This window comes from Microchirus variegatus (genome assembly GCF_963457635.1).
Source record: "Microchirus variegatus genome assembly, chromosome: 16".
Taxonomy (NCBI): domain Eukaryota; kingdom Metazoa; phylum Chordata; class Actinopteri; order Pleuronectiformes; family Soleidae; genus Microchirus; species Microchirus variegatus.
In genome coordinates this window covers 3,806,176-3,821,922 of record NC_139817.1, presented here as the reverse complement: position 1 = coordinate 3,821,922, position 15,747 = coordinate 3,806,176, and the positions used below count along the sequence as shown (strand labels likewise).

General features: G+C 42.7%; 1 protein-coding gene across 1 annotated transcript; it reads right to left on the bottom strand.

Annotated features, from left to right (window-relative positions):
- Window positions 1-704: 704 nt before the first annotated feature.
- rnf17 (ring finger protein 17) lies at window positions 705-15,032 on the bottom strand (the record flags this gene model as incomplete). The annotated part of the gene is made up of 37 exons (XM_083902859.1): window positions 705-800; window positions 1,457-1,649; window positions 1,741-1,876; window positions 2,392-2,515; window positions 2,685-2,795; window positions 3,510-3,566; window positions 3,659-3,778; window positions 3,896-3,976; window positions 4,138-4,257; window positions 4,402-4,565; window positions 4,663-4,774; window positions 5,642-5,858; window positions 5,947-6,068; window positions 6,182-6,272; window positions 6,387-6,499; window positions 6,983-7,130; window positions 7,229-7,507; window positions 7,651-7,765; window positions 8,191-8,308; window positions 8,410-8,525; window positions 8,741-8,897; window positions 8,981-9,110; window positions 9,188-9,375; window positions 9,449-9,596; window positions 9,689-9,860; window positions 10,485-10,643; window positions 11,467-11,571; window positions 11,656-11,951; window positions 12,358-12,432; window positions 12,522-12,598; window positions 13,074-13,242; window positions 13,349-13,452; window positions 13,542-13,631; window positions 13,708-13,783; window positions 13,868-13,965; window positions 14,051-14,163; window positions 14,966-15,032. 37 exons carry the CDS (start codon window positions 15,030-15,032, stop codon window positions 705-707), a joined length of 4,857 nt encoding a protein of 1,618 aa, XP_083758985.1.
- Between the last annotated feature and the right edge of the window lie 715 nt (window positions 15,033-15,747).

The following is a 15,747-nucleotide window of genomic DNA, read 5'->3' as shown; positions in this document are numbered from 1 at the left end:
TTCATTTGTAAAAATGTGAAATACCTATTTATTTTTTTCCCCGAGATGATGATATAAAATACATTTTTATCCTCCTTGTTTTGTTAATTGTCGAGTGTTCTTTTATAAATAAATGTCATAAAACACAGCAGAGACGACGCCGTTAAGTGTGTTTTTAAAGAGTTTTAATCTGCAGATCGAACACAACAGAAAAGAAACAAAGATGATCGCGACAAAACGGGGGAGACGTCTGCGAATAAAACCTGAAGAAAAGACAAAAGAGCGAAGAGTCAAAGCAGAGGAACTAACAATTAACAAACAACATTCAATTTATAGACCAGTCTTCAAGGTTTTTGAGGAACAAAACTAACATTTTGAGGTTTGGAAAAATGCCAGTGGACAATGAGTTTCTCCATAAAACTTGAAGCAAAAATCTTTGTCTTTAATTCTGATATTTTTAATAATAATTGTCATTTTCTTACCTGCATTATTTTTGTCCCTTCCCAGGAATCCAGGCTCATCTTTTCCAACGCACACAGTAAAAATATTGGGGTATAAACAAACGTAAAAACACAAATTATATACTTTTTTTCTTCACATATTGACTTAAGAGTCAAATAGTGTAACTTAGTTGAACACTTTGTTGTTGAGGTAACATGATATAACAAGGAATGAATGAATGAACACAAACATGAACGTGTGAACGGATGAGTGTTTGAGTTTGTTCACTCGAGCTCGGCGAGTCCACTCTTCACCAGCGGCTCATAAACCAACTCTTTGTGCTCGTTGTAGAGTCGCACGGTCAACTCTGGTTCATGAGCCTGAAACAACGACGACGACAAACAAAAACACATGCTGTTTCTGAGAGAAAGTGTCTTTTTTAAGTGTTTTTCCAATACTTTTTCAGCTTCTAAAATATGAATATTTTCTGCCGTCACTAAAGAACTAGCCTCTAATAGAAAATAAAACATACACCTGATTAAGTCTATAATATCTTCAGAATACATATATATATATATATATATATATATATTGTTTTTGTATTTTCTCACAGTAAAACAGCCTTTTCTGAGTGGGAAGCTGATGTTTGTAACTCCCACGCCAAACCCCATAGAGAAAATCAGCACTTTTATCTCTCAGGGACACAGGAGCTGCTGGTGGACTGCTGCCTCGTGTGGTCGGTTTCTGTCACTGAGGTAAACGCGAACAAAGGTTTTCAAACACTGAAGTCACAAAACAACACGTTTGAAGTCACTAACGCAGGCAGCAGTGGATCAACCACTCCTGTGTGCTGTGATGTTAAATCGCTGATTTTCTCTATGGGGTTTGGTGCAGGGGAGAGTGAGCTTTTTCAAAACTTCTTATTTTCAGGCAGAAAAGCTTTTGTACGTTATACAACCACACTTAATTAGAATTTTAAGGTTTTAAAGACCTAAATAGAAGCAGCAGTAAGTGTTAAGTTGAAGTGTTTTCTCACCACGACGCAGGCTGTGGTGGCGTTGTTGTGCAGCAGGTCGATCATGTCCATCACGGCCTTCACGCTCCACTTGGGGCTGTAGGGCAGAGCGTCTCCCCGCTGGACTCTGCCGCTCGGAGCTTTGAGGTCGGCCACTTTGACCTTGAGCACCTGCAGCGGGAACCTGAGCAGCTCGGGCGGGATCTGACGCAGCCTGACAGGAAGTGACAACAAAAAAAAAACCATTAGGTTTGTACAGAGGAAGCTTGGAACCACGTCTGATACGCGTCGACCTGAGGTCAGACCTGCTGGTGGGCAGAGTGTCGTAGGAGCCAAAGTCCACGTGCTGGACCAGGATCATGACGGGCTCCACGCTGGTGATTTCCATGATTTTAGCTCGGTAGTATTTCCCGTCGCTGTACTCGGCCAAACACGGACCACCTGTAAACCACGGCAGCATCAGTCAGTCGGAAGTGGACTCTGCTCAGACGCGTCGTTGCGTCTTTTTTCGACTACTTTACTAAACTCAGTAATTCTATGAAATTCATTAAAGTGTTGGATATTTTTGAAATAAAGTCATTATTTTCATGATTAAAGCTACAGTGTGTGTGTTTTGCCACCAAAACAATGCTACTGTTGCTGGCTTTCATCATTCAGAGAACTGAGGTAAATCCCTTAACCTAAATTTATCTTTCAACATTTGTTTAACCTCACTCATATTTCAGATAACTAGGGTAGATCCCTTAACCTAAACTTCTCTTTTCAGAGAACAGGGATAAATCCCTTAACCTAAATTTGTCTTTTCAGAGACCTGGAATAAATCGCCTTAACCTAAAGTTGTCTTTTCAGAGACCTGGGGTAAATCCCTTAACCTAAAGTTCTCTCTCCAATATTCGTTTCTATTCAGTTAAAAGACGTTTAAATGGTTTAATCCAGCCTGGCGAGCGTTCTGTTACCTTGAGGGAAGTTGCTGAGTCGTGACAAAGCGGCGAGGTCGTCGTTGATGCGCGTCAGAGCCTCGTTCAGCGTCTCTCCGTCCACTTTGACTTCTTCCGTTTCCTCTAAAGACCACAGGAAGAGCTGAGACAGACAGAGAGAGAAAAAAAAAAAGTGTGTCATTTTTTTCCAGGATAATTCCAGTAATCACATTTATAATCCTGCTAGGATGAAGACGAAATGTATGTTCAGTTTTAAACAAAATGCATGTATCCAGGACGATTTTTATACTGGAGGATAAAGTTCAGGTTACCTCATTGGGAGTCCACAGATGTTTGACCCGCACTGGAAAATGCTCCTCCTTCTCCGGCAGCTTTGAACAGATGAACGGTCCCAACACGGGTTCTTCTGGATCCTTCACACCCTGGACACAACACGTTATAATTAGAACTCTTCAAGTGTATAAGTGTGGCGTAAGCTCCCCCTAATGGGCCCTGGAAGTACTGCAGGAGTTTTATTTACACTTGCAAATGTATGGATGATTATTTTCGGTCTGTAAAATGAATAACAGTGTTGATTTGATAAGATTTGAGGTTTCAAAGGGTCTGGGGAAGGGGTCTCAAACTGAGGTGACCAGGATAACGATAATAATAATAATAATAATGATACAGATAACGATATTAATAATTACGATAACCATAATATTAATAATGATACTGACAATAACAATAATAATGATGATACTAACGATAATAAGGATAACGATAATAACGATGATACTAACGATAATGATAACAATAATGATAATACTAATAATAATGATACTGACAACAATAATGATAATAATGATGATACTAACGATAATAATAATAATGATAACGATAATGATAATACTAATGATACTGACAATAATAATGATGATAATGATACTGACAATAATGATACTACCGATAATAATAATGATAACGATAATGATGATAATAATAATAACATTTCACAGAATTTCAAAATAAAAGGCCACAGGTTTGAGACCTCTGGGGTCTAAGAATGGCTGCTTTAAACATTTCAGGAGGCAAAGACCGATGGTTTGTTAGTAGTGAAGTCACATATATAGCCGTTGTGATGATGATGATGATACCTCAGTGTCGATGTCCCAATCGTCCAGGAACAGTGTAGGAGGCAGCAGAGAATCTCCCTACAGACGTGTAAATGTGTGTAAATGATGGCGTCTCATCAAACATACAGTATTTCAACATAATAAGAAGACAAAAACAAAGCTACAACCTTCTGTGTGGACACAGTCTGGTCCATGGAGGCGTGTTCATGGTGACACAGGACCTTACTGAGGCTCAGTCCGTCCAGGAAGACTTCAACAGTGAGGGGACCTCTGGGGTCAGAGGGCAACTCCTAACACACACACACACACACACACAGTTAATCCCATAGCAGTTCCTTTCTGGTCCATTACGACCAGAAAAAAGGTCCTAAAGAGGACATAAACACATTTTTTAAATAAAGATTTACCACGACAATCATGTCGACACAGCGGTTCACTAACATCTCCCTCATCAAGGCCACGGCTTCTCTCTGCCACGACCCTCCAACCTGAGAACACAGAAGAAGAAGAAGAAGAGGTGTTCAAGTGCTTTATTGTCCTTATTAATGCAGGTTTCAGGGTTTTCTGTGCTGGTAATGCTCAACCTCAACGATTAATCCATTATTGTCCTTACTTCCTGACATTTTAACACACAGAGAGAGACTCTTACAGGGTTGATGGCGTGCAGCTGACAGGGCATACACAGCTGAGGGACATCGTCACACAGCAGGATGGGGTAAACGTGGACCACTGGGATGTTCTCCACCAGGCCAAAGTCCACATACTGAACCTGGTGACACAAAAGCAACACAAAACATACATATCATCTACAATTATCAATTAAAAAAGCATGAAAAGAGCAGTTATTAGTGGTCTTTTCTTTGCTTTTAACAGTTTGAGGGATTAAAGTGCAGTGTGTGTGTATTTTGCAGACCTTGACGTGTCCTCCCAACACCTCCAGCAGCTGCCCTCTGTACCACAGCATGTCCGGCCCAATGACGACGCAGCCCTGCACCGACTTCCACGTGTACAGCTTCTGGTTGGGCAGCGTCTTCATGCTCTGCTGAATCCTCTCCCTCAGCTGCTCCAGCTGACACTCTGACAAAAACACACACACAGATAAACTTAATTTGATATATACACAATATAATAAAGCATGTGTCGTGGTGTGGAATCATTTTACTGTGACGAGCACCTGCGTTCTGCGTCCTGGTGTAAATGAGGCCGTCGTCTCCGACTGCAGAGACTTTTATCTGGATGTGGCCGAGGCACGGCAGCTCTGGAGGGTTGTACGACCTCGTCTTCACCTGTTCACACACATAAAAACCCAGAAACATGAATAATAAAAGCCTGGGTTATGTTTATCACTCATTTACTATTTCTATTTTGATTCAATATCAATATTTCCGTTTCTATGAAGTAGACTTTCACAGAACTGAAGCTGCTATAAACTTTAAAGGCTCTCTAACCCGGTGAATCAATAATATTATTGTTTACAGTTATATTAATGCATATTTTATTTATTATGACCACTTATCAGAAGAAGAAGACAACATGAGGTCAGGAATCTGAGAAGTGTCATTGTGGGAGTTTTTCTTACTCAGACCTAGCAATATTAATCGGATTTTTTTTAGGCACTAGGTTAACGCACGTTAACGCATGTTAACGCATGACGCGTTTCCATGCAAATGACCGGAAAAAGACGTGTGTGACATCATGTTTATGTGCCACCGGAGTCCAGGCACCGTTTACCAGTTAGCTCCGTCAGCTGCATGAGCTCCCTTAGCGCCGTTAGCGCGCCTACAGTCGAACTGGAGCGGTCTGTTTATTAAAGGAAAAGAGCAGCGCTACAAATAACCAGCGTACCTGTGTACTGCGTATGTGTGCCTCTGTCAGTCGTCATGGAAACACGTCATGCGCTAGCATTGACGCCATTAACCGCCACTACCGTGTTAAGGCACCCAGCACTATTTTTTTTTAACCTAGCCCTTTAAGAGGAGATCTCTGCTACATGAGGTTTTAGCATAAATTGATCTTTTAATTTAAGCCTTTTTTTAGTGAAAGAGCTTGTGAAGACACTGAAACAGAACCTTGTTTTAACAGTGTGTGTGTGTGTGTGTGTGTGTGTGTGTGTGTGTGTGTGTGTGTGTGTGTGTGTGTGTGTGTGTGATCACCATCTCAGCAGTCATTATCCTGCGTGGAACTGGTTTGGGAGGGCAGAGAATGGAGGGGACCGATGACCGGGAGGCGAAAGGACCGACGACAGCAGGTTCTGAACTCTGAGGACTAGCTTGGGTTTCACGTTCGTCGGAGCTCCTCTGATCACGAGCGTCGCTCGGTGTAGACGGAGCCTCTTCCGCCCTTTCACTGGGTTTCTGAACGACAGCGTCTCTGAAAGTATTACAGAAGAGGAATTGTGAAATTACAGTCCTCGCACACACACACACACACACACACACACACACACACACAGACAAACCTTGATGTCCTTTCTCTGAGCGCAAGGCCCTCGCTGGCCAGGAAGTCGGTGATGCTGACGAGCTGCCCCTTCTTGTTGGAGCAGAACAGAGTGACGGGTACGGGACGCTTGTCCGACAACTCCTGGACACAGAGCAGAGACATAAAGACCCAACAAAAGACGCACACGAATGGGATGGAAACGGTAACTAACGGGGATAAATGGAGGAAGAAGAAGAAGAAGAGCGGAGACAGACCTCGATGGTGACAACAGCTGAGACTCCAGTCAGGTAGTAGGAGAACACGTCACAGGCTGTAGCAGTCCAGCTGGATTTGCCTCCTGCAGGCCTGAGGAAGAAAGGGGAAGTCGGTGGATTCAGACAAGAATACAGTACCTGCTGTTTTAGCGTCTTCAGCTGCATTAAAACACAAATGGTGTGTGTGTGTGTGTGTGTGTGTAACCTGATGCCAGTCAGCGTGCACTCCAAGGACAGAGAGCCGACGAGCGAGGGCGACAGCGGTCGCAGGTTCCTGATGTCGATCTTCACCACGTTGCCGTGGTCACAGCGAATCACCTGGTAACAAGGAAAGAGCAAAAGAGAGTCACTGGTGCACAGTTTAAGCCCGAGGAGCAACCTCATGAAGTTAGGATTCTTAGATGCTTCTTTTACCGTTTAATAACACTTGTGTTGATTTTCTTTCACAGTAAATAAGTCGTTGCATTGCCGTTTGTCTGCGCCAAATCCCCAAAATAACGCGTCGTTATCATCCATGAATGCTAGCGACGACTAGCCCGAGTTTTGACTTACAAGTTCCAATGTTAACAGACAGCAAAATGCTCTCCTTCCGTTTGTGAGCATTAATTACCTGGTTTCAGATTTAGCATGTAGCTAAGTCTTCCTACCATTCGATATCTTTTAAAAAATCAAATTCAAAAGAAAAGGGCTTCTTCTACTATTTCAGGCTATTAGCCGCGGGTGGAACATGGACTAATAATATGTTTGAACAAAAATAGGCTTAAAGTAATGACTGCGACTGTCAGGTACGCTGCTACAAACCTCTGCGATGTTGTTGGACGTGACGTCAGAGCAGATCTGCCCTCGCTCCCAAACGCCGTTAACGTGAGCGGCGCAGAACATCTCGGCCTTCCACTGCACCTCCTGTGGCTCTGTGAGCGCACACTCCTGTTTCACCAGCTCACATATCCTGGAAAACACATTTGAGAAAACCATGATGACCTCCTCCCCCTCTGTGGGCTCCTTCATGTAAAAGGTGGCGGTGTGTCCTGTTTTTAAACGACTGACCTCTTGAGCTGAGCGTCGTACTGGGAGAGCTGCACGTAGAAGCTGCTCGGCGAGTTGACGTGGCTGACTCTCACTTTCAGGTCTTTGAATTCAGCGTGGGGCTTCAGCTTCAGCTGGAGGTCCAGCAGCTCCTCGTCCTTCTCCTCGGCGATGAGTTTTGGTTGCGGAGAATTGGCCGTCGAGCCCAGCTCGAGAGGAGGGTCCCACACGGCGGAGTCGTCACCGGAGGGAGCGGCAGGTTTGGACACAAGAGGAGGAGGAGGAGCAGGGTTTCCGAACCTTGGTCAACATCAAACACAAAGACCTTTTCAAGGGATTTCCACTGGTGCCAATCATTTATGCACAAGTGTTTCCTGCCAACACGATAGAGTAAACAAACTTGAGCTCTACAGTAGACCCTCAGATGATGACAAACATCTTACCCGTCTTTGAAGGTGGCCAGCTCCTCTTTGACGAGCAGCTCGCTGATGCCGGCTTGCTCGTCGCCGATGTTCACGTAGAGTCGTACGCGCAGAGGCTGAGACTTTGGCGCTTTGCCTGGACGAGTGACGGAGAAGAATATGGCGTCAAGAGTGTCGTTTCTCTTATAATTTTAGGATTACGAGGAAAAAATATCACAGCTGCAAACACATACACTACCGGTTCAAAGGTTTGGGGTCACCTATACAATTTTTGTCGTGTTTTACATTAAAAGTCTCACTTTTTCATTCATCAAAAGAGTTGCAAAATGAATGGAAATAATGATTTTTAATCAAAATAATCATTTTGCCCTTTCATCAAAGAACCAGCAAAACTGTTTTCAGCTGTGCTAACATAATTGCACAAGGGTTTTCTCATCATCCAATAGCCTTCTAACACGATTAGCAAACACAATGTACCATTTGTCGTTTACATTAACAATGCTTTTCCTTCAAAAATAAAGACATTTCTAAGTGAGCCCTCACTTTTGAACGGTAGTGTACCTTTAGCCACGATAGTGACAAGTTTCTGGTGAGCCAGGCTGATGAATCTGTCGGCGCAGGCGTCGCCCCAGGTTTTTCCGTCCAGAGGAATCACGTCGTACAAACAGCAGCGGATCGCCTGAGCGGAAGAGACCCAGCACAAGATTGATCCTGGACAATTTAAAGATTATGATTTCATAGATTTCATACGATGCAAGTACAAAAACTCCATGTTCTCACCATGGAAGGAAGAGCAAAGAACTCATCCTTAATCTTCTTCAAGTCGCTGACCGACAAGACTTTGACGTTGCCAAAGTCGACAAACCACACTTCCACTTTTCTGCAACCAGGATGTCCTAAATGAATAAAAAACGTCAGAAAACGCAAAATAATGACGGTCCCAAATGCATTGTTTTGTCCACGACCTAAAATATATACGATATTAATGATTTATTTGTGATATGGAGCAAAGAATCCAGAAAATATTCACATGTAAGAAGCTGAAAAATCAGGTTTAAAATAATACAAAAACACATTCAAACCCATAAATCAATTATACACGTATCCTCACCTGTGACCTGAGCTCTGTACCACAGTTGGTCATCATAGCGTGCAACACAGGCCTGTCCAATCGCAGGGCAGTAGATGTTGAGGTCCTCCTGTTCAGTCTCTGCACCGTAACAGTCCTGAAGCTTGCGGGAGAGTAACAAGGACTCCATGTTCTCCACCTGGTCGAAAAAGTTGTGTTGAATGACCGTTTTTTTTCCTTTCTGGGTTTAGAGCGTTCTCGTCGCTAATTTAAGGTACCGACCAGCTGGATGTAGAAATCCGCAGGGTTGTTGATGTGGGACACCACGGCGTCCAGCTCCATGTGGGGAATGGGGTAGATGGGAGGGTAGTACTGGAGCGGGTGTCTGCTCGGTATCACCGCAGAATAAAACCTAACCGAGCAAAAACAGACGTGTGAGTTTCATACCAGCTATGACTGATAGAACCAGACAGACGACAATCAGCGTACCTGGCCACTTCGATAAAAACCAGGTACTCTCTGACAGAAATGGGCACGTCACTGGACTGGTCCATGGGCGCCTTCTTCAGGTCCACCAGCAGAGAGTCTCTGTCCTGACCCAGAGGCCTCATCTCCACAGCCGCAAAGCCGACCACACTGCAGAACTCAAATACCGCCTCATTACCCCAGCCCTTTGCCTGGAAAACAAAGCGCTGTGTATAAATCAGGCTTTATGAGCACAAGTCACAGAGCACTGGTGGTTTTTCTTACCAGGTCATACGGGACCAGGTCCTTGAGGGAACATCTGATGGCCTGAGGAGCAAAGCGTCTCAGCTCCACGTTCACCGACTCATGAACCTTCCTCAGTTGCTTGTTCACCGCGTTCACGGCCTTCAGTGCGGACTCCTCCACCTCCGCGCTGCAAAAAAAAAAAACAGTGACGGTTTCTTGTCTTTGAAACAGAGGAAGTAACACGTCCATCCATCCGTGTCTACACGTACATGTACGTACCTGTATATCGTAACTCCTGTGACGACGCCAAAGTCCGGGAAGAAGACTTGAACACGGTCCAGCTGGGCGACGCTGCAGGCTTTCACCTTCTCCGCGCAGTCGCGCTGGAAGACTTCAAGCACACTGGCTCGCCACCAGAGGGCATCCTTCCACTTCACAAAGATCGTGGATCCTGCAGAGAGAGACATTCAAAGATGATAGATGTCAACGATCGGGGAGAGAAGTTATGCTGGTCATGTTTGTTGAAGAATAAAATGGAATCATGTCCTAGATATTGCAACTAACGATTATTTTTCTCGATTTGGTTTATAAAATATCAGAAAACGTTAAAAAATGCTGATCAGTGTTTGTCAAACCTGGAAATTATGATGTTCTCGAATGTCTTGTGTTGTCCACAAACCAAAATTATTCCGTTTTAATGATTTCTTTGTTATGTGGAGCAAAGACACTAAGAAAAAATTCACACTTTAGATGCTAAAACAATCATAAATCTTGCTTAAAACCAATTAATCCATTATCAAAAAAACTCAAAGAGAACCAGACTCAAAGATGTGCGGCAATCTGCCAAGACAGGTTGTGGTGAAAGGGGAAACATGGGCAGTAGACAGGAGGGAAATGAGTCAAGATAAAGCTAATTTTAACGTATAGTAAAAATGATTATCGGTCACACATGTCGCAAACACAGCACTTCCTGTTCCTGTTTCAAAGTAAAAGCAATCTAGCATTTCAGTTCAACTGATTCAAATGCTTCTTTTTCCTCCCCAACAAAGCTTAACAATTAAAAACGTGTACACACCAGTCTCGACTTTATCGTTGGGAGTGAAAAGGCAGTTCTCTCTGTGGCAGAAGAGATTGATCTTATTCGACAGGATCTCGCTCTCCCTCTTCTCGGCCACGTAGCAAACGTAGAAGTGACTCGGGTTCACGATGTGGGACACGACCACCCACTGCGTCACTGTAACGTCTTAAAGGGAGGAGAAACATGTTAAATACTTATATATATATGTCACAATCTATGTATAAATGCAAGGAACTTGTGTGTGTGTGTGTGTGTGTCTGAATGTTGACGGCATAAAATCTAAAACTGTGTTTGGACAGGATTCAGAAGGTATTGGTTGAAATTGTATTAAAGTGCTTCAAACTTGGCAAGTAATTTACAAAGTGTATTGCATTCACTTTAATAAATAAAATAACTGGCTGTTTTTCTGAATTAATTCAATAATTTTTGCTGAAAATTAAATGTTTGGCTCCGTTTTTCTGCATTAATTAGATACATTTCCCCCCCCAAAAAAATGTTCAGCTTATTTTTTTCCAAATTAATCATAATATTCTGCTTTTCTGAATTGATGTGTAGTAATTGTGTAGTACAATCGATTTATTTTTTGACTGTTTTTCTGAATTAAGTCAATAATACTTCCTGAAAAACCGTTTTCCCGTTCAGTTTTTTCAAAATTAATCAATGTTTCAGGCAGGTTTTCTGAATTAATTTGATAATTCTTTCTGAATTTTGTTTTATTCCTGCAATTTTTCATAATAAAAATAATAATTTATGACACTTTTTTCTGACTCGGTCAATTTTAATCATAATTTTCCTGGGGAAAAAAAAAGAAGGAAAATTTAAATGTATAAAAACAGAGCTAAATATTGTTTTCATATCAATGAAAACCATGTGTTTCTGTAGGCACCGGTGTGTGCAGTGCAGACTTTGATATTGTGTGAATTAGAAATCTAAGAGGACATGTACTGCACTATTGTAAGTAAAAGTTGCTTTTTCTTACCGTTCATCCTCTTACCCCACCCCTGATGTTTCTTCTTCCTGTTCAATCTGCACCTGTCATTGGCCAGCTCAGGACCAGTGGGAGGAGGAGGAGGAGGAGGAGTAGCTACAAGAAACCACCAAGAAGACATTAATAAAAACAGATTAAGGTTTCGCTTTCGTGTACACGTTGTGCGCTCGAATGTTGTACCGTGTTCTTTTCCTTCCTCTAAAAGCTCCTCCACGATGACATCTCGACTTCCGACGTCGGAGCCCGAGCTGTGGTGAGAGCGGTTGGACCAGCGGCGAGGTCTCGGGACTGGAGAGGAGGCTCGAGGCGACGAACCGCTGCCTGACGCCTTCTCCTGCTCCCGTCTTTGCGGAGACGGGAACTTCCTTTGAGTGGATGAGACGGAGTGTCTTTGTCTGTCCTCGGCCACGAGCAGTGGTGACTTTCTGCTCGCGTTGGCCGACGGGGAGGAGCCTTTGAGTGGAAACGCCGACAAACTACAAAGAGGATTTTATACGGTCAGATCAAATTGTAATTTTGAAATACAGGGTTCCTACACACTTTCATTTTAAGTGTGTTGAGCTGTAACGCAGCATGTGTTTCTTGCAAGACCGTGACTTTGCGAGATCGCTCAATTCCAAGGCCCCTAATCTTCCCACAACAAGACATTTAACCATCACAATGACTCAGAAGCTGTTCGTTCAATTACAGTACAAAATACCGCTTTAAGTAGCTAAGCAAAGGTATTTGTAGAAAACTCTAACAAGGAATCTGCCATTTCTGCTGATTAGCATCCAGTTAGAGCTTGTTACGTTCATACGTGAGAGAAAATAATGCACGTATCTCATAACTTGCTAATGTATGACACAAGTAGCTGTTAGCCGAGATATTTTTGGGACTCACAGTTTCGGCTTTCCGACGTCCATCTTCAACATCAAGGTCAAACCCTGTTCCAGAGTGTCTGACTGGAAAACACACCTGTAAACACAAACACACACATAATAAGTGCAAGAAACATTGGTGAAACATTAGAACATTGCAGTAGTAAAAGTGAGCGACTGACAAACCTCAATCCAGAGCTCTGAGTAATGCATTTCATATCGAAGGACTGGTGATCCACAGGAGCCCGCAACGTCTGCAGAACCTACCGCACGGACAGAGACACTCAAAGGTTCAGATTAGACTCAGGATTTTGTTATGCCAGAGTCAGACTCCACACCCTTAGTAAGCATGATGATAGCAGAAGTTATGCATGAAAACAAACAAACTGGCAAAGACACAGAAGAGTCACAAATGTCATACATCATAATTTTCTCCCAAATCGCGACTATAGATTGTTTATAAAAATTAACATAGTCTTCTAGTTTAAAAGTAAGTGAAACCCAGGAATGGTCAGTGGGAATACGGACAAGTTAAGGGTCTTAATCACTAGTTTCAGCTCTTTTCAGGAGAAGATGAAGTCAATTTTGTAAACTATGCTCCCATTCGGAATGAAATGGTTGTGGGTGCTGTAGGAATGTTCCAGGACCAAAAACTGAGAAAAATCTCAAACTGAGTGGATAATATGGGAGTTTGTTTTGAAAACAGATGATTGGTTTGTCTGTAGAACATTTTCAGACCTTGTCCAGGACGCAGTACTGCTCCAGGAAGGGGACGCGGCGCACTTCTCTGGCCATCTGTATGGCGTTCTCCAGGGCCTTCAATCTTCCCTGGACGCGGCAGACTTCTGCTCGGCGGGTGGCAAAGCAGTCCTCAACTTCTGCGAGTCGTTTCAGCTGCATGTTCCTCCTGTTGACGAGATATATAAAGCATCCAAATCTGTCCGGTGAAGCTCGACTTGAGCTCGACTTAAACGCTCTGCGGTTTATTTAAGGATTAAGATTTCATCCCACACCACTTTTGAACAGCATGTAAAGCCTTGTCTGTTGCTTGCTTGATCTCCGTCCCCAGCTGAGCTTTTTCTCTCTCCACCTGTTCTTCCAGACCCAGGCTCAGAGTCTGCACGACAAAAATGAAGACCTACGTCAATATTTACACTTTGGTGTGAAGTTGTGTGGAGCTTTTTTTGGACTTTTAGTCGTCTTCACCTCGTGGATGCTTTCCAGCTGGGCGAGATTTTCTCCAGCCTGGGCCAAAGCTTCATCCAACCCCCTCTCAATCTTCTCAATATCAGCTGGCTGGATTAAAAAAACAACAACATTTCAAGCGAGCAGCTGGCATTACGACATTTATTTCCTGATATCGTAAACATACCTGCTCCCCAGTGCCACAGTCGTCATTAGGATAAGTCAATAACAACTTGCTCCGTCGACGAGTCTTTGGTTGTGAGCTTCAAGAAATACCCAAACAAAAATTGCCAAAATGAAAAACATGTACTTCGTGTTTCGCAAAGCGACAAACATCTAATTTTTACCTTTTCATATTGTTAATTTTAGCCGTGTAGATGAGGCCGATGATTCTGCTGTCCTCCTGCAGACAAAACACGCCGCCCTCAGGAAGCGTGGTCTCAACCTGAAAAGGAAAGGAAACTTTAAGATGGATCTTATACCGTTGATACAAAAGCTTCTTCACTGGATAACCCACGCGACATTTTTACCTCACAGTCCGGGCACTGGATGACGCCTCCGCACTGAACGGACTGCAGACAGGACGTGCAGTAGATGTGGCCGCACACGAGCACTCGAGGGAGGTTACCCACAGTGTCATCCTCTGAAAAATCACAACACACGCAACATAACGCGACTTTAAATATTAATAACTGCAAACGCACAGCGTGAAGAAGAAATAACTCAAAGGAGATGACTTTGCCAAACAATCCACTTAGTTTGTAGTGAGCTAGTTTCTAATGTGTCAAAGGGCAAAATATGGCTTAAAACATGTCATTCAAAACAGTCATCCTCTTGATTAGCGAAAATATACCTGAATTTTTAATGTTTAAAAACATTAGAGGTAATTATTAAACTGTTATGTTTTTCTACAAACACACATTTTTCTTGGATACTTGGATACAATTTTGATAGTGGATAATTCAGTTGGAAGCTATGATTTAAACAATATTTTCTGAATATTTTCTTCATCTTTGCTCCATATCACACAAATAAATTAATTAAAACTTAATCATTTTGGTTTGAGGACAAACACAAGAACATTCGAGAACATTTTTTTAAGTTCCCCACTACTAATAATGTCAATGCTGAGTCAATGCGGCCACTTTAGCGTGAAGTTTCTGAGACGTAAACTTTAAGAACAACATGTGATTAAAACCAGAAAATAACACATACCTATCTAATAGGCAGCGTTCGCTGTGTTACAGTTACATTAAATGGTTTCATGTATGGATTTAATCCGTAAAAACCACGGGCCGAAACACGCTAGCTGCTAGTTAGCCGCTCGTTAGCTGTAGCAATTAGCGCGCTAAGCTAAGATAGCAAAGCTAGCGTGAAGAGAACTCGTAAAATTGGCTTAATAACAGCGCGTTAAAGTGTAAGAAAGGGGGTGTAAAATGTTGTACCGGGTAGAGCGAAGGCTTCTCCACAAATGTGGCAGGTGACAGCGCTGGGACTGTTCAGTTTGTTCATCTTTAATTTAGTTTCTCAATAATCACTTGTTTCTGTGTGTGTCTCTCTCTCGAGACCTCCGTGTGCAATCGCGCGTCACGTGACCGCGCAGGTGCGTTCAAGTCTGCGGTTGAGAGTTCACGATTCAGCCGAGTACACCAGACTCCACTTTTAATTTATGAAATTTTAGACATTTCCTTTGCAAAATGTCGGAAATTAACCCATGTTTTCGGGATTGTAAAGTATTTTTTGACTGATCTATAGTTCGGCACTGTTCGGCTCGATTCTTGTGCCCCAATCAATGCCGTGACGTCGTCGGACTGAAGTGATCTGGAGACCGAAAAAAAAGGACGCGCTGACGTCAGCTGTGACGTCACTCTGGGAAATAATAAAGGTTTTTCTGGGCTTGTTATGGTCTTTATTAAGGTTTTATAAATATGAAACTCCCTGAATTAAAAAATATAGAATATAAAGATTTAAAAAAGTCTGTGTACATGTCTCGAGGTGTTCTGTGGAAACGTTTGTCGAACACGTGTGACCACATGAGGGCGCCAAAGACTAAGATACAAACAAGTATTGGCCCATGAGGGCAAGTGTATTTTTTTTTGACTCAGAGCTATTTAGATATAATATTAACAGTAAATATTCAATATTTGCTTTTTCTTTGAATGATTGCTATGTGAGGATGAATGAGAATCATTATAAAATGTACTCTGATTACTGAAAATGTGTGTTA